The sequence below is a fragment of the Petromyzon marinus genome, chromosome 68 (genome assembly GCF_048934315.1).
Source record: "Petromyzon marinus isolate PM22_M1 ecotype Great Lakes invasive population chromosome 68, UKy_Petmar_22M1.pri1.0, whole genome shotgun sequence".
In the NCBI taxonomy this organism is placed as follows: domain Eukaryota; kingdom Metazoa; phylum Chordata; class Hyperoartia; order Petromyzontiformes; family Petromyzontidae; genus Petromyzon; species Petromyzon marinus.
Window position 1 is genome coordinate 4,280,402 of NC_133734.1, and position 22,770 is coordinate 4,303,171.

The 22,770-nt window shown below is 56.7% G+C and overlaps 2 protein-coding genes across 2 annotated transcripts in view; both read left to right on the top strand.

Annotated features, from left to right (window-relative positions):
• The window catches only part of LOC116956959 (prosaposin-like), a 71,586-nt gene extending 49,591 nt beyond the window's left edge, over positions 1-21,995 (top strand). Inside the window, exons 9-14 of the mRNA XM_076054789.1 lie at positions 3,543-3,626; positions 3,943-4,147; positions 4,946-5,076; positions 15,277-15,360; positions 16,810-16,977; positions 19,940-21,995. Coding sequence (XP_075910904.1) covers positions 3,543-3,626; positions 3,943-4,147; positions 4,946-5,076; positions 15,277-15,360; positions 16,810-16,977; positions 19,940-19,984 — 717 coding nt within the window. The 3' untranslated portion in view covers positions 19,985-21,995. The remainder of the gene's footprint in view (positions 1-3,542; positions 3,627-3,942; positions 4,148-4,945; positions 5,077-15,276; positions 15,361-16,809; positions 16,978-19,939) is intronic.
• LOC142906617 (uncharacterized) lies at positions 20,646-21,995 on the top strand. Its single transcript, XM_076054790.1, has 2 exons — positions 20,646-21,237; positions 21,325-21,995. Exons 1-2 carry the CDS (start codon positions 20,646-20,648, stop codon positions 21,939-21,941), a joined length of 1,209 nt encoding a protein of 402 aa, XP_075910905.1. The 3' UTR covers positions 21,942-21,995.
• Positions 21,996-22,770: the final 775 nt, after the last annotated feature.

Below are 22,770 nucleotides of genomic sequence, written 5' to 3' on the forward strand. Positions count from 1 at the left end.
GATAGACTCAACATTGCACCATAGACTCAACACAACCCTAAGACTCAACACTGTGCATAGACTCAACATTTCCACGCATAGACTCATCACTGCCCATAGACTCAACACTGCACCATAGACTCAACACTGCACCATAGACTCAACATTTCCACGCATAGACTCAGCACTGCCCATAGACTCAACGCTGCACCATAGACTCAACACTGCACCATAGACTCAACACTGCACCATATACTCAACACTGCACCATAGACTCAACATTTCCAAGCATAGACTCAACACTGCACCATAGACTCAACACTGCACCATAGACTCAACACTGCACCATAGACTCAACATTTCCAAGCATAGACTCATCACTGCCCATAGACTCAACACTGCACCATAGACTCAACACTGCACTATAGACTCAACATTTCCACGTATAGACTCATCACTGCCCATAGACTCAACACTGTACCATAGACTCAACACTGCACCATAGACTCAACACTGCACCATAGACTCAACACTGCACCATAGACTCAACATTTCCACGCATAGACTCAGCACTGCCCATAGACTCAACGCTGCACCATAGACTCAACACTGCACCATAGACTCAACACTGCACCATATACTCAACACTGCACCATAGACTCAACATTTCCAAGCATAGACTCAACACTGCACCATAGACTCAACACTGCACCATAGACTCAACACTGCACCATAGACTCAACATTTCCAAGCATAGACTCATCACTGCCCATAGACTCAACACTGCACCATAGACTCAACACTGCACTATAGACTCAACATTTCCACGCATAGACTCATCACTGCCCATAGACTCAACACTGTACCATAGACTCAACACTGCACCATAGACTCAACACTGCACCATAGACTCAACACTACACCATAGACTCATCACTGCCCATAGACTCAACACTGCACCATAGACTCAACACTGCACCATATACTCAACATTTCCAAGCATAGACTCATCACTGCCCATAGACTCAACACTGCACCATAGACTCAACACTGCACCATAGACTCAACACTGCTCCATAGACTCAACACTGCCAATAGACTCAATACTGCCCATGGACTCAACACTGCCCATAGACTCAACACTGCACCATAGACTGAACACTCCACCATAGACTCAACACTGCACCATAGACTCAACACTCCCCAGATAGACTCAACATTGCAGAATAGACCCAACACTACCCAGATAGACTCAGCACTACCCATAGACTCAGCACTACCCATAGACTCAACACTACACCATAGACTCAACACTGCCCATAGACTCAACACTACCCATAGACTCAACACTACCCGTAGACTCAACACTACCCATAGATTCAACACTGCCCATAGACTCAACACTGCACCATAGACTCAACACTACCCATAGACTCAACACTACCCAGATAGACTCAACACTGCCCATAGACTCAACACTACACCATAGACTCAACACTGCACCATAGACTCAGCATTACTCAGATAGACTCAACACTGTACCATCGACTCAATACTGCACCATAGACTCAACACAGCACCATAGACTCAGCATTACACAGATAGACTCAACATTGCACCATAGACTCAACACTACCCATAGACTCAACACTGCCCATAGACTCAACACTGCACCATAGACTCAACACTACCCATAGACTCAACACTACCCATAGACTCAACACTGCCCATAGACTCAACACTACACCATAGACTCAACACTACACCATAAACTCAACACTGCACCATAGACTCAACACTGCACCATAGACTCAAAACTGCACCATAGACTCAACACTGCCCATAGACTCAGCACTGCCCATAGACTCAACACTGCACCATAGACTCAACACTGCACCATAGACTCAGCATTACCCAGATAGACTCAACATTGCACCATAGACTCAACACAACCCTAAGACTCAACACTGTGCATAGACTCAACATTTCCACGCATAGACTCATCACTGCCCATAGACTCAACACTGCACCATAGACTCAACACTGCACCATAGACTCAACATTTCCACGCATAGACTCAGCACTGCCCATAGACTCAACGCTGCACCATAGACTCAACACTGCACCATAGACTCAACACTGCACCATATACTCAACACTGCACCATAGACTCAACATTTCCAAGCATAGACTCAACACTGCACCATAGACTCAACACTGCACCATAGACTCAACACTGCACCATAGACTCAACATTTCCAAGCATAGACTCATCACTGCCCATAGACTCAACACTGCACCATAGACTCAACACTGCACTATAGACTCAACATTTCCACGTATAGACTCATCACTGCCCATAGACTCAACACTGTACCATAGACTCAACACTGCACCATAGACTCAACACTGCACCATAGACTCAACACTGCACCATAGACTCAACATTTCCACGCATAGACTCAGCACTGCCCATAGACTCAACGCTGCACCATAGACTCAACACTGCACCATAGACTCAACACTGCACCATATACTCAACACTGCACCATAGACTCAACATTTCCAAGCATAGACTCAACACTGCACCATAGACTCAACACTGCACCATAGACTCAACACTGCACCATAGACTCAACATTTCCAAGCATAGACTCATCACTGCCCATAGACTCAACACTGCACCATAGACTCAACACTGCACTATAGACTCAACATTTCCACGCATAGACTCATCACTGCCCATAGACTCAACACTGTACCATAGACTCAACACTGCACCATAGACTCAACACTGCACCATAGACTCAACACTACACCATAGACTCATCACTGCCCATAGACTCAACACTGCACCATAGACTCAACACTGCACCATATACTCAACATTTCCAAGCATAGACTCATCACTGCCCATAGACTCAACACTGCACCATAGACTCAACACTGCACCATAGACTCAACACTGCTCCATAGACTCAACACTGCCAATAGACTCAATACTGCCCATGGACTCAACACTGCCCATAGACTCAACACTGCACCATAGACTGAACACTCCACCATAGACTCAACACTGCACCATAGACTCAACACTGCCCATAGACTCAACACTGCACCATAGACTCAACACTGCACCATAGGCTCAACACTGCCCATAGACTCAACACTGCACCATAGACTCAACACTGCACCATAGACTCAACACTGCCACATAGACTCAGCATTACTCAGATCGACTCAACACTGCACCATCGACTCAACACAGCACCATAGACTCAACGCTGCCCATAGACTCAGCATTACCCAGATAGACTCAACACTGCACCGTAGGCTCAACACTGCACCGTAGACTCAACACTGCACCATAGACTCAGCACTGCACCATAGACTTAACACTGCACATAGACTCAACACTGCACCATAGACTCAACACTGCACCATAGACTCAACACTGCACATAGACTCAACACTGCACCATAGACTCAACACTGCCCATAACGATGACGATGATGACGATGTTGATGCTGCTGTTGCGACGTTGCTGATGCTGTGGACCGCAGGGCATGAAGTTTGGCCCCACGTGCGTCCTCTGCGAGTTCATCATGAGCAAGTTGGACGGCTACCTGGCTGACAACCGCACGGAGGTAGGCACTGGGGGGGATGCTGGGGGGGGGCCCTCCCTCCCCTCCCTCCCCTCCCCCCCTCTCTCCCCCCCTATCCCCCCTCTCATCCGCTGCTACGGGGCCAGTGAGTGTCAAGGCCCGTGCCGCGACAACTCGTTGGTGTTGGCACCACCACAGCCACCCTGCTTGTTGGCATTCTCCCTGTACTGCTCACGCTTTGCCATTTCTCATTGGTCTAACCCCCCCCCCCCCATTCCTCTCCTACCCACTCCCCCCCTCCTCCCTCTCCTCCCCCCCTCCTCCTCCCCTCCCACCCCCCCCCCCCACCCCCCGCCAGCGTGCGGCGGTGGAGGCGGTGGAGGCGGTGTGCTCCCTGCTGCCGGCCACCACGGCGGGGGAGTGCCGCGACTTTGTGGAGCGCTACGGCACGCGAGTCGTGGACCTCCTCGTCAAGGGGCTCAGCCCGGCCGTCGTCTGCACGCTGCTGGGCCTCTGCTTCGGCGACGCTGCGGCCACGGCGGCCGACGCGGGCGCCGTCCACGGTGACGATGGCGGCGACGCCGCCGGACGTTGATTCCCCCCCCCCCCCTCCCCCACCCCCCCCCCCCCCCCCCCCGTCGCATGGCCGGGGACCGAAATCTGAGAGTAAATTCTTTACCCTTTTTTTCCCCGGCGACGAAACGGCCGCGTTGAGATGTTAAAACACCAAACTGGAACCTTTGTACAAGGAATCACGTCACTGCGTGAACCGCATTGCTTGTGGTCAGAATGCAGAGAAAAAAACACGCTCTCATTAGTGTCTGTGGCATTGTTCTTGAGACTGATTAGTCCACACCAGAGCACCTGGGACAGGAGGGCAGTCGGCCTTTTGCCGGCATCCCTCCACAGATGTTCGTCTTCGGTTGTGGCTGTTAGCAAGCACCACAACCACCACCATCAACCACCACCATCAACCACCACTACCACCACAACCACCACCAGAACAAACTCACCGCAACCTCTGTGTCTCTGTCTCTCTGTCTGTGTGTCTGTGTCTCTGTGTCTGTGTCTCTGTGTCACTGTGTCTCTCTGTCTCTGTGTGTCTGTGTCTATGTGTCTGTGTCTCTGTGTCTCTGTGTCTCCGTGTCTCTGTGTCTATGTGTCTCTGTGTCTCTGTGTCTCTGTGTCTCCGTGTCTCTGTGTCTATCTCTCTGTGTCTATGTCTCCGTGTCTCTGTGTCTGTCTCTGTGTCTGTCTCTGTGTCTATCTCTTTGTGTCTATCTCTCTGTGTATATGTCTCTGTGTGTCTGTGTCTATGTGTCTGTGTCTCTGTGTCTCTGTCTCCGTGTCTGCATGTGTAGGGGACTGCGCTCTCTGCAAGCTGCTGCTGAGCGGCGTGGAGGTGCCGCTGGGCAGCAACGTCACGACGGAGCGTGCGGAGTCGGCGCTGCGGGCGGCGTGCGACCTCCTCCCCCTCGCCTACAGGGGCCAGGTGACTCACACAGATGCATCTCCCACGGTCAGCCTCCACACACTCACACAGACACATCTCCCACGGTCAGCCTCCACACACTCACACAGACACATCTCCCACGGTCAGCCTCCACACACTCACACAGACACAGCTCCCACGGTCAGACTCCACTCACGCACACAGACGCAGCTCCCACGGTCAGACTCCACACACTCACACAGACGCATCTCCCACGGTCAGCCTCCACACACTCACACAGACGCAGCTCCCACGGTCAGACTCCACACACTCACACAGACGCATCTCCCACGGTCAGACGCCACACACTCACACAGACGCGGCTCCCACGGTCAGCCTCCACACACTCACACAGACGCGACTCCCACGGTCAGACTCCACTCACACAGACGCAGCTCCCACGGTCAGCCTCCACACACTCACACAGACGTGGCTCCCACGGTCAGACTCCACACACACAGACGCAGCTCCCACGGTCAGACTCCACACACTCACACAGACGCAGCTCCCACGGTCAGCTTCCACACACTCAGACGCAGCTCCCACGGTCAGACTCCACACACTCGCACAGACGCATATCCCACCGTCAGCCTCCACACACTCACACAGACGCAGCTCCCACGGTCAGACTCCACTCACACAGACGCAGCTCCCACGGTCAGACTCCACACACTCACACAGACGCGGCTCCCATGGTCAGCCTCCACACACTCACACAGACGCAGCTCCCACGGTCAGCCTCTTCACACAGACGCAGCTCCCACGGTCAGACTCCAAACACTCACGCAGACGCAGCTCCCACGGTGGGACTCCTCACACTCACACAGACGGAGCTACCACGGTCAGACTCCACTCACACAGACGCAGCTCCCACGGTCAGACTCCACACACTCACACAGACGCAGCTCCCACGGTCAGACTCCACTCACGCAGACGCAGCTCCCACGGTCAGACTCCACTCACACAGACGCATCTCCCATGGTCAGACTCCACACACTCAGACGCAGCTCCCACGGTCAGACTCCACACACTCACAAAGACGCGGCTCCCACGGTCAGACTCCACACACTCACACAGACGCGGCTCCCACAGTCAGACTCCACTCACGCAGACGCAGCTCCCACGGTCAGACTCCACTCACACAGACGCATCTCCCACGGTCAGACTCCACACACTCACGCAGACGCAGCTACCACGGTCAGACTCCACTCACGCAGACGCAGCTCCCACGGTCAGACTCCACACACTCACGCAGACGCGGCTCCACAGGTCAGACTCCACACACTCACACAGACGCAGCTACCACGGTCAGACTCCACTCACACAGACGCAGCTCCCACTGTCAGACTCCACACACTCACACAGACGCAGCTCCCACGGTCAGCCTCCACACACTCACACAGACACAGCTCCCACGGTCAGCCTCCACACACTCACACAGACGCAGCTCCCACGGCCAGCCTCCACACACTCACACAGACACAGCTCCCACGGTCAGACTCCACACACTCACACAGACGCAGCTCCCACGGTTAGACTCCACACACTGACACAGACTCGGCTCCCACTGTCAGACTCCACACACTCACACAGACACGGCTCCCACGGTCAGACTCCACTCACTCACACAAACGCGGCTCCCACGGTCAGACTCCACACACTCACACAGACGCAGCTCCCACGGTCAGACTCCTCACACTCACACAGACGCAGCTCCCACGGTCAGCCTCCACACACTCGCACAGACGCAGCTACCACGGTCAGCCTCCACACACTAACACAGACGCAGCTCCCACGGTCAGACTCCACACACTCACACAGACGCAGCTCCCACGGTCAGCCTCCACACAGTCACACAGACGCGGCTCCCACGGTCAGACTCCACTCACTCACACAGATGCAGCTCCCACGGTCAGACTCCACACACTCACACAGACGCAGCTCCCACGGTCAGACTCCACACACTCACACAGACGCGGCTCCCACGGTCAGACTCCACACACTCACACAGACGCGGCTCCCACGGTCAGACTCCACTCACACAGACGCAGCTCCCACGGTCAGCCTCCACACACTCACACAGACGTGGCTCCCACGGTCAGACTCCACACACACAGACGCAGCTCCCACGGTCAGACTCCACACACTCACACAGACGCAGCTCCCACGGTCAGACTCCACACACTCACGCAGACGCAGCTCCCACGGTGGGACTCCTCACACTCACACAGACGGAGCTACCACGGTCAGACTCCACTCACACAGACGCATCTCCCACGGTCAGACTCCACACACTCACACAGACGCAGCTCCCACGGTCAGACTCCACTCACGCAGACGCAGCTCCCACGGTCAGACTCCACTCACACAGACGCATCTCCCATGGTCAGACTCCACACACTCAGACGCAGCTCCCACGGTCAGACTCCACACACTCACAAAGACGCGGCTCCCACGGTCAGACTCCACACACTCACACAGACGCATCTCCCACGGTCAGACTCCACACACTCACACAGACGCAGCTACCACGGTCAGACTCCACTCACGCAGACGCAGCTCCCACGGTCAGACTCCACACACTCACGCAGACGCGGCTCCACAGGTCAGACTCCACACACCCACACAGACGCAGCTACCACGGTCAGACTCCACTCACACAGACGCAGCTCCCACGGTCAGCCTCCACACACTCACACAGACACAGCTCCCACGGTCAGCCTCCACACACTCACACAGACGCAGCTCCCACGGTCAGCCTCCACACACTCACACAGACACAGCTCCCACGGTCAGACTCCACACACTCACACAGACGCAGCTCCCACGGTTAGACTCCACACACTGACACAGACTCGGCTCCCACTGTCAGACTCCACACACTCACACAGACACGGCTCCCACGGTCAGACTCCACTCACTCACACAAACGCGGCTCCCACGGTCAGACTCCACACACTCACACAGACGCAGCTCCCACGGTCAGCCTCCACACACTCGCACAGACGCAGCTACCACGGTCAGCCTCCACACACTAACACAGACGCAGCTCCCACGGTCAGACTCCACACACTCACACAGACGCAGCTCCCACGGTCAGCCTCCACACAGTCACACAGACGCGGCTCCCACGGTCAGACTCCACTCACTCACACAGATGCAGCTCCCACGGTCAGACTCCACACACTCACACAGACGCAGCTCCCACGGTCAGACTCCACACACTCACACAGACGCGGCTCCCACGGTCAGACTCCACACACTCACACAGACGCGGCTCCCACGGTCAGACTCCACTCACACAGACGCAGCTCCCACGGTCAGCCTCCACACACTCACACAGACGTGGCTCCCACGGTCAGACTCCACACACACAGACGCAGCTCCCACGGTCAGACTCCACACACTCACACAGACGCAGCTCCCACGGTCAGACTCCATTCACACAGACGCAGCTCCCACGGTCAGACTCCACACACTCACACAGACGCGGCTCCCACGGTCAGACTCCACACATAGACGCGACTCCCACGGTCAGACTCCACACACAGACGCGACTCCCACGGTCAGACTCCACACACAGACGCAGCTCCCACGGTCAGACTCCACTCACACAGACGCAGCTCCCACTGTCAGACTCCACACACTCACACAGACGCAGCTCCCACGGTCAGCCTCCACACACTCACACAGACGCGGCTCCCACGGTCAGACTCCACTCACTCACACAGACGCAGCTCCCACGGTCAGCCTCTTCACACAGACGCAGCTCCCACGGTCAGACTCCACACACTCACGCAGACGCAGCTCCCACGGTGGGACTCCTCACACTCACACAGACGGAGCTACCACGGTCAGACTCCACTCACACAGACGCATCTCCCACGGTCAGACTCCACACACTCAGACGCAGCTCCCACGGTCAGACTCCACACACTCACACAGACGCGGCTCCCACGGTCAGACTCCACACACTCACACAGACGCATCTCCCACGGTCAGACTCCACACACTCACACAGACGCATCTCCCACGGTCAGCCTCCACACACTCACACAGACGCAGCTCCCACGGTCAGACTCCACTCACGCAGACGCAGCTCCCACGGTCAGACTCCACTCACTCAGACGCAGCTCCCACGGTCAGACTCCACACACACAGACACAGCTCCCACGGTCAGCCTCCACACACTCACACAGACGCAGCTCCCACGGTCAGACTCCACTCACGCAGACGCAGCTCCCACGGTCAGGCTCCACACACTCACACAGACGCAGCTCCCACGGTCAGCCTCCACACACTCACCCAGACACAGCTCCCACGGTCAGCCTCCACACACTCACACAGACGCAGCTCCCACGGTCAGCCTCCACACACTCACACAGACACATCTCCCACGGTCAGCCTCCACACACTCACACAGACACAGCTCCCACGGTCAGACTCCACTCAGGCACACAGACGCAGCTCCCACGGTCAGACTCCACACACTCACACAGACGCATCTCCCACGGTCAGCCTCCACACACTCACACAGACGCAGCTCCCACGGTCAGACTCCACACACTCACACAGACGCATCTCCCACGGTCAGACGCCACACACTCACACAGACGCGGCTCCCACGGTCAGACTCCACACACTCACACAGACGCGGCTCCCACGGTCAGACTCCACTCACACAGACGCAGCTCCCACGGTCAGCCTCCACACACTCACACAGACGTGGCTCCCACGGTCAGACTCCACACACACAGACGCAGCTCCCACAGTCAGACTCCACACACTCACACAGACGCAGCTCCAACGGTCAGACTCCACACACTCGCACAGACGCATATCCCACCGTCAGCCTCCACACACTCACACAGACGCAGCTCCCACGGTCAGACTCCACTCACACAGACGCAGCTCCCACGGTCAGACTCCACTCACTCACACAAACGCGGCTCCCACGGTCAGACTCCACACACTCACACAGACGCATCTCCCACGGTCAGACTCCACACACTCACACAGACGCATCTCCCACGGTCAGCCTCCACACACTCACACAGACGCAGCTCCCACGGTCAGACTCCACTCACGCAGACGCAGCTCCCACGGTCAGACTCCACTCACTCAGACGCAGCTCCCACGGTCAGACTCCACACACACAGACACAGCTCCCACGGTCAGCCTCCACACACTCACACAGACGCAGCTCCCACGGTCAGGCTCCACACACTCACACAGACGCAGCTCCCACGGTCAGCCTCCACACACTCACACAGACACAGCTCCCACGGTCAGCCTCCACACACTCACACAGACGCAGCTCCCACGGTCAGCCTCCACACACTCACATAGACACATCTCCCACGGTCAGCCTCCACACACTCACACAGACACAGCTCCCACGGTCAGACTCCACTCACGCACACAGACGCAGCTCCCACGGTCAGACTCCACACACTCACACAGACGCATCTCCCACGGTCAGCCTCCACACACTCACACAGACGCAGCTCCCACGGTCAGACTCCACACACTCACACAGACGCATCTCCCACGGTCAGACGCCACACACTCACACAGACGCGGCTCCCACGGTCAGACTCCACACACTCACACAGACGCGGCTCCCACGGTCAGACTCCACTCACACAGACGCAGCTCCCACGGTCAGCCTCCACACACTCACACAGACGTGGCTCCCACGGTCAGACTCCACACACACAGACGCAGCTCCCACAGTCAGACTCCACACACTCACACAGACGCAGCTCCAACGGTCAGACTCCACACACTCGCACAGACGCATATCCCACCGTCAGCCTCCACACACTCACACAGACGCAGCTCCCACGGTCAGACTCCACTCACACAGACGCAGCTCCCACGGTCAGACTCCACACACTCACACAGACGCGGCTCCCATGGTCAGCCTCCACACACTCACACAGACACGGCTCCCACGGTCAGACTCCACTCACTCACACAAACGCGGCTCCCACGGTCAGACTCCACACACTCACACAGACGCAGCTCCCACGGTCAGACTCCTCACACTCACACAGACGCAGCTCCCACGGTCAGCCTCCACACACTCGCACAGACGCAGCTACCACGGTCAGCCTCCACACACTAACACAGACGCAGCTCCCACGGTCAGACTCCACACACTCACACAGACGCAGCTCCCACGGTCAGACTCCACTCACTCACACAGATGCAGCTCCCACGGTCAGACTCCACACACTCACACAGACGCAGCTCCCACGGTCAGACTCCACACACTCACACAGACGCGGCTCCCACGGTCAGACTCCACACACTCACACAGACGCGGCTCCCACGGTCAGACTCCACTCACACAGACGCAGCTCCCACGGTCAGCCTCCACACACTCACACAGACGTGGCTCCCACGGTCAGACTCCACACACACAGACGCAGCTCCCACGGTAAGACTCCACACACTCACACAGACGCAGCTCCCACGGTCAGACTCCATTCACACAGACGCAGCTCCCACGGTCAGACTCCACACACTCACACAGACGCGGCTCCCACGGTCAGACTCCACACATAGACGCGACTCCCACGGTCAGACTCCACACTCAGACGCGACTCCCACGGTCAGACTCCACACACAGACGCAGCTCCCACGGTCAGACTCCACTCACACAGACGCAGCTCCCACGGTCAGACTCCACACACTCACACAGACGCAGCTCCCACGGTCAGCCTCCACACACTCACACAGACGCGGCTCCCACGGTCAGACTCCACTCACTCACACAGACGCAGCTCCCATGGTCAGCCTCTTCACACAGACGCAGCTCCCAAGGTCAGACTCCACACACTCACGCAGACGCAGCTCCCACGGTGGGACTCCTCACACTCACACAGACGGAGCTACCACGGTCAGACTCCACTCACACAGACGCATCTCCCACGGTCAGACTCCACACACTCACACAGATGCAGCTCCCACGGTCAGACTCCACTCATGCAGACGCAGCTCCCACGGTCAGACTCCACTCACACAGACGCATCTCCCACGGTCAGACTCCACACACTCAGACGCAGCTCCCACGGTCAGACTCCACACACTCACACAGACGCGGCTCCCACGGTCAGACTCCACACACTCACACAGACGCATCTCCCACGGTCAGACTCCACACACTCACACAGACGCATCTCCCACGGTCAGCCTCCACACACTCATACAGACGCAGCTACCACGGTCAGACTCCACTCACGCAGACGCAGCTCCCACGGTCAGACTCCACACCCTCACACAGACGCGGCTGCACAGGTCAGACTCCACACACTCACACAGACGCAGCTCCCACGGTCAGCCTCCACACACTCACACAGACGCAGCTCCCACGGTCAGACTCCACTCACGCAGACGCAGCTCCCACGGTCAGACTCCACTCACTCAGACGCAGCTCCCACGGTCAGACTCCACACACACAGACACAGCTCCCACGGTCAGCCTCCACACACTCACACAGACGCAGCTCCCACGATTAGACTCCACACACTGACACAGACTCGGCTCCCACTGTCAGACTCCACACACTCACACAGACACGGCTCCCACGGTCAGACTCCACTCACTCACACAAACGCGGCTCCCACGGTCAGACTCCACACACTCACACAGACGCAGCTCCCACGGTCAGCCTCCACACACTAACACAGACGCAGCTCCCACGGTCAGACTCCACACACTCACACAGACGCAGCTCCCACGGTCAGACTCCTCACACTCGCACAGACGCAGCTACCACGGTCAGCCTCCACACACTAACACAGACGCAGCTCCCACGGTCAGACTCCACACACTCACACAGACGCAGCTCCCACGGTCAGCCTCCACACACACACACAGACGCGGCTCCCACGGTCAGACTCCACTCACTCACACAGACGCAGCTCCCATGGTCAGCCTCTTCACACAGACGCAGCTCCCAAGGTCAGACTCCACACACTCACGCAGACGCAGCTCCCACGGTGGGACTCCTCACACTCACACAGACGGAGCTACCACGGTCAGACTCCACTCACACAGACGCATCTCCCACGGTCAGACTCCACACACTCACACAGATGCAGCTCCCACGGTCAGACTCCACTCATGCAGACGCAGCTCCCACGGTCAGACTCCACTCACACAGACGCATCTCCCACGGTCAGACTCCACACACTCAGACGCAGCTCCCACGGTCAGACTCCACACACTCACACAGACGCGGCTCCCACGGTCAGACTCCACACACTCACACAGACGCATCTCCCACGGTCAGACTCCACACACTCACACAGACGCATCTCCCACGGTCAGCCTCCACACACTCATACAGACGCGGCTGCACAGGTCAGACTCCACACACTCACACAGACGCGGCTGCACAGGTCAGACTCCACACACTCACACAGACGCAGCTCCCACGGTCAGCCTCCACACACTCACACAGACGCAGCTCCCACGGTCAGACTCCACTCACGCAGACGCAGCTCCCACGGTCAGACTCCACTCACTCAGACGCAGCTCCCACGGTCAGACTCCACACACACAGACACAGCTCCCACGGTCAGCCTCCACACACTCACACAGACGCAGCTCCCACGGTCAGACTCCACTCACGCAGACGCAGCTCCCACGGTCAGCCTCCACACACTCACACAGACGCAGCTCCCACGGTCAGCCTCCACACACTCACACAGACACAGCTCCCACGGTCAGCCTCCACACACTCACACAGACGCAGCTCCCACGGTCAGCCTCCACACACTCACACAGACACAGCTCCCACGGTCAGACTCCACACACTCACACAGACGCAGCTCCCACGGTTAGACTCCACACACTGACACAGACTCGGCTCCCACTGTCAGACTCCACACACTCACACAGACACGGCTCCCACGGTCAGACTCCACTCACTCACACAAACGCGGCTCCCACGGTCAGACTCCACACACTCACACAGACGCAGCTCCCACGGTCAGACTCCTCACACTCACACAGACGCAGCTCCCACGGTCAGCCTCCACACACTAACACAGACGCAGCTCCCACGGTCAGACTCCACACACTCACACAGACGCAGCTCCCACGGTCAGACTCCACACACTCGCACAGACGCAGCTACCACGGTCAGCCTCCACACACTAACACAGACGCAGCTCCCACGGTCAGACTCCACACACTCACACAGACGCAGCTCCCACGGTCAGCCTCCACACAGTCACACAGACGCGGCTCCCACGGTCAGACTCCACTCACTCACACAGATGCAGCTCCCACGGTCAGACTCCACACACTCACACAGACGCAGCTCCCACGGTCAGACTCCACACACTCACACAGACGCGGCTCCCACGGTCAGACTCCACACACTCACACAGACGCGGCTCCCACAGTCAGACTCCACTCACACAGACGCAGCTCCCACGGTCAGCCTCCACACACTCACACAGACGTGGCTCCCACGGTCAGACTCCACACACACAGACGCAGCTCCCACGGTCAGACTCCACACACTCACACAGACGCAGCTCCCACGGTCAAACTCCATTCACACAGACGCAGCTCCCACGGTCAGCCTCCACACACTCACGCAGATGCAGCTCCCACGGTCAGACTCCACACATAGACGCGACTCCCACGGTCAAACTCCACACACAGACGCGACTCCCACCGTCAGACTCCACACACAGACGCAGCTCCCACGGTCAGACTCCACTCACACAGACGCAGCTCCCACTGTCAGACTCCACACACTCACCCAGACGCAGCTCCCACGGTCAGCCTCCACACACTCACACAGACGCGGCTCCCACGGTCAGACTCCACTCACTCACACAGACGCAGCTCCCACGGTCAGACTCCACTCACACAGACGCAGTTCCCACGGTCAGACGCCACTCACACAGACGCAGTTCCCACGGTCAGCCTCCACACACTCACACAGACGTGGCTCCCACGGTCAGACTCCACACACACAGACGCAGCTCCCACGGTCAGCCTCCACACACTCACACAGACAAAGATTCCCCAGGTAGCGTCTAGCAGGGCTTGCCCCTGCAGCCCTGCTAGAGGCGCTACCCGTGCGACGTTTGACTCTACCTGTGTGTGTGTGTGGTCAAGAGCTAGCTGGGTCTCCACTGCCTCTAGCTGTGTGTGTGTGTCCCGTTTCAGTGCCACGGCCTCCTGCAGGAGAACCGGGCAGTGCTCGTGGCTCAGCTCCTCAGGAAGTTCTCAGGCGCTGAGAGGACTTGCACGGTAACACAACCACCACCACCACAACCACAACTACCACAACCACAACTACCACCACAACCACCACCACCACAACCACAACTACCACCACCACAACCACCACCACAACTACCACCACCACAACCACCATAACCATCACCACAACCACCACCACAAACACCACAACCACCACCATAACCACCACCACAACTGCCACCACAACCACCACCACAAACACCACAACCACCACAACCACAACAACCACAACAACCACCACAACCACCACAACCACAACAACCACCACAACAACAACCACCACAACTACAACAACCACAACCACCACAACAACCACCACCACAACCACCACCACAACCACCACAACCACAACAACCACCACAACAACAACCACCACAACTACAACAACCACAGCCACCACAACCACCACAACCACCACCACAACCACCACAACCACCACCACAACCACCACAACCACCACCACAAACACCACAACCACCACAACAACCACAACCACCACCACAACCACCACAACCACAACAACCACAACAACAACCACCACAACTACAACAACCACAACCACCACAACAACCACCACCACAACCACCACCACAACCACAACAACCACCACAACAACCACCACAACAACAACCACCACAACTACAACAACCACAGCCACCACAGCCACCACAACCACCACCACAACCACCACCACAACCACCACAACCACCACAACCACAACAACCACCACAACCACCACAACCACAACAACCACCACAACAACAACCACCACAACTACAACAACCACAACCACCACAACCACCACAGCCACCACAACCACCACAACAACCACCACCAACAACCACCACAACCACAACCACCACCACAACAACCACTACAACAACCACCACCACAACCACCACAACAACAACCACCACCACAACCACCACAACAACAACCACCACCACAACCACCACCACTACCACAACCACCACAACAACAACCACCACAACCACAACCACCACGACCACCACAACCACCACAACAACAACCACCACCACAACCACCACCACAACCACCACAATCACCACAACTACTACAACAACCACAACCACCACAGCCACTACAACAACCACAACCACCACAACCACCACCACTACAACAACCACAACCACCACCACAACCACCACCACTACCACCACAACCACCACCATTACCACAACCACCACAACCACCACAACAACCACCACAACAACCACAACCACCACCACAACAACCACAACCACCACAACAACCACCACAACCACCACCACAACAACCACCACCATTACCACAGCAACCACCACCACAACCACCACCACAACCACCACAACCACCACCACAACCACCACCACCACAACAACCACAACCACCACCACAACCACCACCACCAATCCCCCCCCTCTCCCCCTCTCCCAGGCCGCGTCTCTCTGCTCCTCCCCCGTGGATGGGCGTGGCCCCGTGGGTGGGCGTGGCGCCGTGGGTGGGCGTGGCGCCGTGGGTGGGCGTGGCCCCGTGGGTGGGCGTCGCTGCACGTGGGGCCCCTCCTTCTGGTGCCGTGACGCTGACACCGCTCGCGCCTGCGGGGTGAGGCCACGCACAGACAAAGCTGCCCAGGTAGCCTCTAGCAGGGCTGCAGGGGCAAGTGCAGTTACACACGCACAGACAAAGCTGCCCCAGGTAGCCTCTAGCAGGGCTGTAGGGGCAAGTGCAGTTACACAAACACAGACAAAGCTGTTACAGGTAGCCTCTAGCAGGGCTGCAGGGGCAAGTGCAGTTACACAAACACAGACAAAGCTGTTACAGGTAGCCTCTAGCAGGGCTGCAGGGGCAAGTGCAGTTACACAGACACAGACAAAGCTGTCACAGGTAGCCTCTAGCAGGTCTGTAGGGGCAAGTGCAGTTACACAGACACAGACAAAGCTGTCACAGGTAGCCTCTAGCAGGGCTGTAGGGGCAAGTGCAGTTACACAGACGCAGACACAGATCCCCCAGGTAGCCTCTAGCAGGGCTGTAGGGGCATGTGCAGTTACACAGACACAGACAAAGATCCCCCAGATAGCCTCTAGCAGGGCTGTAGGGGCAAGTGCAGTTACACAGACACAGACAAAGCTGTCACAGGTAGCCTCTAGCAGGGCTGCAGGGGCAAGTGCTGTCACACTCACACAGACAAAGCTGCCCCAGGTAGCCTCTAACAGGGCTGTAGGGGCAAGTGCAGTTACACAGACACAGACAAAGATCCCCCAGATAGCCTCTAGCAGGGCTGTACGGGCAAGCTCAGTTACATAGACACAGACACATCGTTGCAGACATAGCAAGATCTGAAATCGCTGCAACCCTCAAAAACGCTAAGATGCCAGCTAGCAACCTCAGCAAAGATGCGCGTTTTGAATTATATAAATTAAAAAAGAGGGATGATATTGTAGTCCTCTCAGCTGACAAGGCAATGCTACTGTCATCATGGATAAAATAGAATACAACAACAAAATTAAATAATTACTCGACGATGGTAGTTATACAAAAATAAAAAGAGATCCCACCAACAGCCTCGTCACACAAACCAACAAATTAATTTCTGATTCAACCGCATTAATTGATCAATCTAAACAGTTTTCGTTGGAACCTTCTGCTGCCAGGCCACCAAGATTATACGGCTTACCAAAAATACATAAAGTAGATACACCCCTTCGTCCCATCGTCTCTACTATCAACTCCCCCACCTACAAACTGGCTCGTTTTTTGTCTGAAATCCTGTGTCCTTTCACTGGAAAAACCACCTCTACGGTACAAAATTCTACTCACCTGGTATCGACAATCAAGGGTATTTCCCTGTCCCCAGACGACATGCTTGTCAGTTTTGATGTAGTTTCCTTATTCACCAAGGTTCCTGTACCTGACACCATCGCAATCATTGAAGACTTGGTTCATCAAGGACTAAACACTGAGGTACCCCCCCTGGTGAGACACTGTTTAACCAATACATACTTCACTTGGAATGGAACTTTCTACAAACAAACTGAGGGCACCCCAATGGGCTCCCCCCTATTTCCAGTTATAGCTAACATTTTCATGGAGAAATTTGAGACTGACGCCATCCAGACTGCCACTCTGCGCCAACCTTATGGAAGAGGTACGTGGATGACACTTTTGTCATCTGGCCACATGGCCGGCCTGCTCTAGACCAATTCTTCGACCACATCAATTCCATACACCCAGCCATCAGATTTACCATGGAAGTCGAAAAAGATGGCAAGCTACCGTTTTTGGATGTCCTAATTAAAAAGAGACCTGATGGTTCAATGAGCCACTCTGTCTACAGGAAAGCTACCCATACGGATGCTTATCTGAAACCGGATTCCCACCTCCATCCATCACAGAAGAATTATCTCATCAAGACTCTGTATCATAGAGCCCAATGCATATCCGACCAGGAACACATAGGCAGTGAACTCAAGCACGTACACCAAGCTCTTAAGGCTAATGGTTACTCCGACTATACAATCCGCAAAGCTATCACTCAAACCATGAAGAAGGACCCTCTTGAGGAGCCTTTCAAAACCATCACTTTACCCTACATTGCGGGGATCACAAAAAAGATCTCCATAATCTTGAATAAACACAAAATCCAGGTCCGTTTCAACACATTACATAAAATCCGTGATCTGGTTCCGTCTGTAAAAGATGTGATTCCGGACATACAGTACCCTGGTGTCTACAAACTAAGTTGCCTCTGTGGTAGTAGTTACATTGGAGAAACCAAACGCCATGTCTCGGACCGCATTCGTGAACACAAAGCAGACCTTAAACACGGTAGGACCAACACCTCGGCCGTGGCAGATCATTGTTATAATTCAGTAGGCTCACATGACATTGACTTTTCCAAAACAGAGGTTCTTTGTAAGCCATCTGGCTACCATGAGAGATTCGTTCATGAGGCTATCCACATATACAAGCACAGAGACAATTTCAACCAAGAAGATGGATTCTGGCTTAGCAATCATTGGAAGGATTTGATAAACCATTTCAGGTCTTAATTGATTGTTCACGCTTACAGTGGCTTTCAGACAGCATACATTAATTTTTCGTCTCCCCCCTCCTCTTTTCAGAACATAGATGGACTAGTCCTTCTAAATACACTGCCAAATCGCTGCGCGTGGCGCTGACTTTTTTTTATAGATAAATACACCGTTTAAAAATAAATAAATTAATGCGAACCGACACACCTGATGACGACCGTTTGTGTTATGGTCGAAACGTCCTGAGAATTTTTTATTGTTTTATATATATTTTATTATTTTATTGTTTCCCTTCAACGTGACTTTACCGAAAGAGCTAAGAATACAGACAAGGCTGTCACAGGTAGCCTCTAGCAGGGCTGCAGGGGCAAGTGCAGTTACACACGCACAGACAAAGCTGTCCCAGGTAGCCTCTAGCAGGGCTGTAGGGGCAAGTGCAGTTACACAAACACAGACAAAGATCCCCCAGGTAGCCTCTAGCAGGGCTGTGTGATGACCTCCCCTCTTCTCTGCCCTCCCCCTGCCCTCCACAGGCCACTGAGTACTGCCGAGACAAGATGTGGAAGTCGCAGTCTTAAAGATGTGCAGTGATGGAGACGTTGGGTGTCTCCCAGGGCAGCCCGGCTACTAACACCACCACTAACACCACCACCACTTACACCACCACCACCACTAACACCACCACTAACACCACCACTAACACCACTACTACTAACACCACCACTAACACCACCACTAACACCACTACTACTAACACCACCACCACCACCACTCTCACCACCACCACTCACACCACTCACACCACTCACATCACCACTCACATCACCACTCACACCACCATCACCACCACCACCACCACTCACATCACCACCACTGCACAGCGCCTGTCCCATCGAGTGCGCTCTGTCCAACACGCTCGTCGCACTGGACAGCAGAAGTAGCCCTCCCTGCCTGCCCCTTCACCCCTTCACCCACCCACTCGCCCACCCATCTACTCACCCACCCACTAACTAAACCACTCACCCACTCACCCACCCACTCACCAACCCCCCAACTAAACCACTCACCCACTCACCCACCCACTCACCCACCCACCCACCAACTAAACCACTCACCCACCCACCAACTAAACCACTCACCCACCCACCCACTCACCCACCCACTCACTCACCCACCCACCCACTCACCCACCCACCCACCCACTCACCCTCCGAACGCGCATCCCAGCAGACGTCGCGGATGTCGTGTCTCCCCTCGTGTCTCCCCTCGTGTCTCCGCCCGTGTCTCCCCCGTGTCTCCCCCGTGTCTCCCCCCGTGTCTCCCCTCGTGTCTCCCCCGTGTCTCCGCCAGTGTCTCCCCTCGTGTCTCCCCCGTGTCTCCCCCGTGTCTCCCCCCGTGTGTCCGCCTGTGTCTCCCCCCCGTGTCTCCGCCCGTGTCTCCCCCCCGTGTCCCCTCCGTGTCCCACCCCCGTGTCTCCGCCGTGTCTCCCCCCGTGTCTCCGCCTGTGTCTCCGCCCATGTCTCCGCCGGTGTCTCCTCCCGTGTCTCCCCCGTGTCTCCCCCCGTGTCTCTCCCCGTGTCTCCGCCTGTGTCTCCGCCCGTGTCTCCGCCCGTGTCTCCTCCCGTGTCTCCGCCGTGTCTCCCCCCGTGTCTCCGCCTGTGTCTCCGCCCGTGTCTCCGCCCGTGTCTCCTCCCGTGTCTCCCCCGTGTCTCCCCCCGTGTCTCCCCCCGTGTCTCCGCCCGTGTCTCCGCCCGTGTCTCCTCCCGTGTCTCCCCCCGTGTCTCCCCCGTGTCTCCCCCCGTGTCTCCCCCCGTGTCTCCCCCCGTGTCTCCTCCCGTGTCTCCGCCCATGTCTCCGCCCGTGTCTCCCCCCCGTGTCCCCTCCGTGTCTCCCCCCCCGTGTCCCCTCCGTGTCCCACCCCCGTGTCTCCGCCCGTGTCTCCCCCGTGTCTCCCCCCGTGTCTCCCCCCATGTCTCCCCCCGTGTCTCCCCCCGTGTCTCCCCCCGTGTCTTCCCCCCGTGTCCCCTCCGTGTCTCACCCCCGTGTCTCCCCCCGTGTCTCCCCTCGTGTCTCCCCCCGTGGCTCCCCCGTGTCTCCCCCCGTGTCTCCCCCCCGTGTCCCCTCCGTGTCTCACCCCCGTGTCTCACCCCGTGTCTCCCCCATGTCTCCCCCGTGTCTCCCCCGTGTCTCCCCCCGTGTCTCCCCCCCGTGTCCCCTCCGTGTCTCACCCCCGTGTCTCACCCCGTGTCTCCCCCATGTCTCCCCCGTGTCTCCCCCCGTGTCCCCTCCGTGTCTCACCCCCGTGTCTCACCCCCGTGTCTCACCCCCGTGTCTCACCCCCGTGTCTCACCCCCGTGTCTCACCCCCGTGTCTTCCCCCCGTGTCCCCTCCGTGTCTCACCCCCGTGTCTCCCCCCGTGTCTCCCCTCGTGTCTCCCCCCGTGTCTCCCCCGTGTCTCCCCCCGTGTCTCCCCCGTGTCTCCCCCCGTGTCTCACCCCCGTGCCTCACCCCCGTGTCTCACTCCCGTGTCTCTGACGTCTGCAAATATAAAGGGAGAGCTTCAGATCAAAATAAAAAATGTTCACGCTTGCTGGGGGCAAAGTCTGTATGTGTAGTGTGTGTGTAGTGTGTGTGTAGTGTATAGTGCAGTGTGTAGTGTAGTGTATAGTGCAGTGTGTAGTGTATAGTGTAGTGTGTAATGTATAGTGTAGTGTTGTGTATAGTAGTGTAGTGTATAGTGTAGTGTATAGTGTAGTGTGTAGTAGTGTATAGTGTAATGTATAGTATAGTGTAGTGTGTAGTAGTGTATAGTGTAGTGTAGTGTTTGCAGTGTCAACCGCCTTTCGCCGAGATCAGCGACTGGCGCCGCTGCGCGAGCCTCTCGTCGACCAGAAACACGTCGGCCCGTCAAACACGTGCGCCGCCCCCCCTACCCCCGACGGCTCCACCATCCCATCATCGAGGCTGCGAGACCGATCGCGGTCGGCCCGATCGACAACCACCGTGGTGCGTCCCCAAATGTGACCCGGCGGAGAGACCCGACGCGCGGACTGCGAGCCCTCAGCGGGCGGCCAAACAAATTTGGGCCAATTCTGGGTGGCACCGCCGGGCTCGCGCGGAAGCTCCAAACCTCCGTTACAGAAACCGAAGCAGTTGGAGACGGAAGCAGTTGAAGATAACCAGTTGAAGAAAGAAGACGCTGCTAGAGTAGGACTCTGAACCCCCACTAGCTTCGCCGTCCTCTTAAGGGCCGAAGCTCTGTGAGGTGTCAGTGTTGGACCTGTACCTTGGCCGGGTCAGGTCAGGTAGTCTCACATAGTTATATTATAGCCGGAGGACCTGGAGCGTAGTCGGGGTTAGGCAC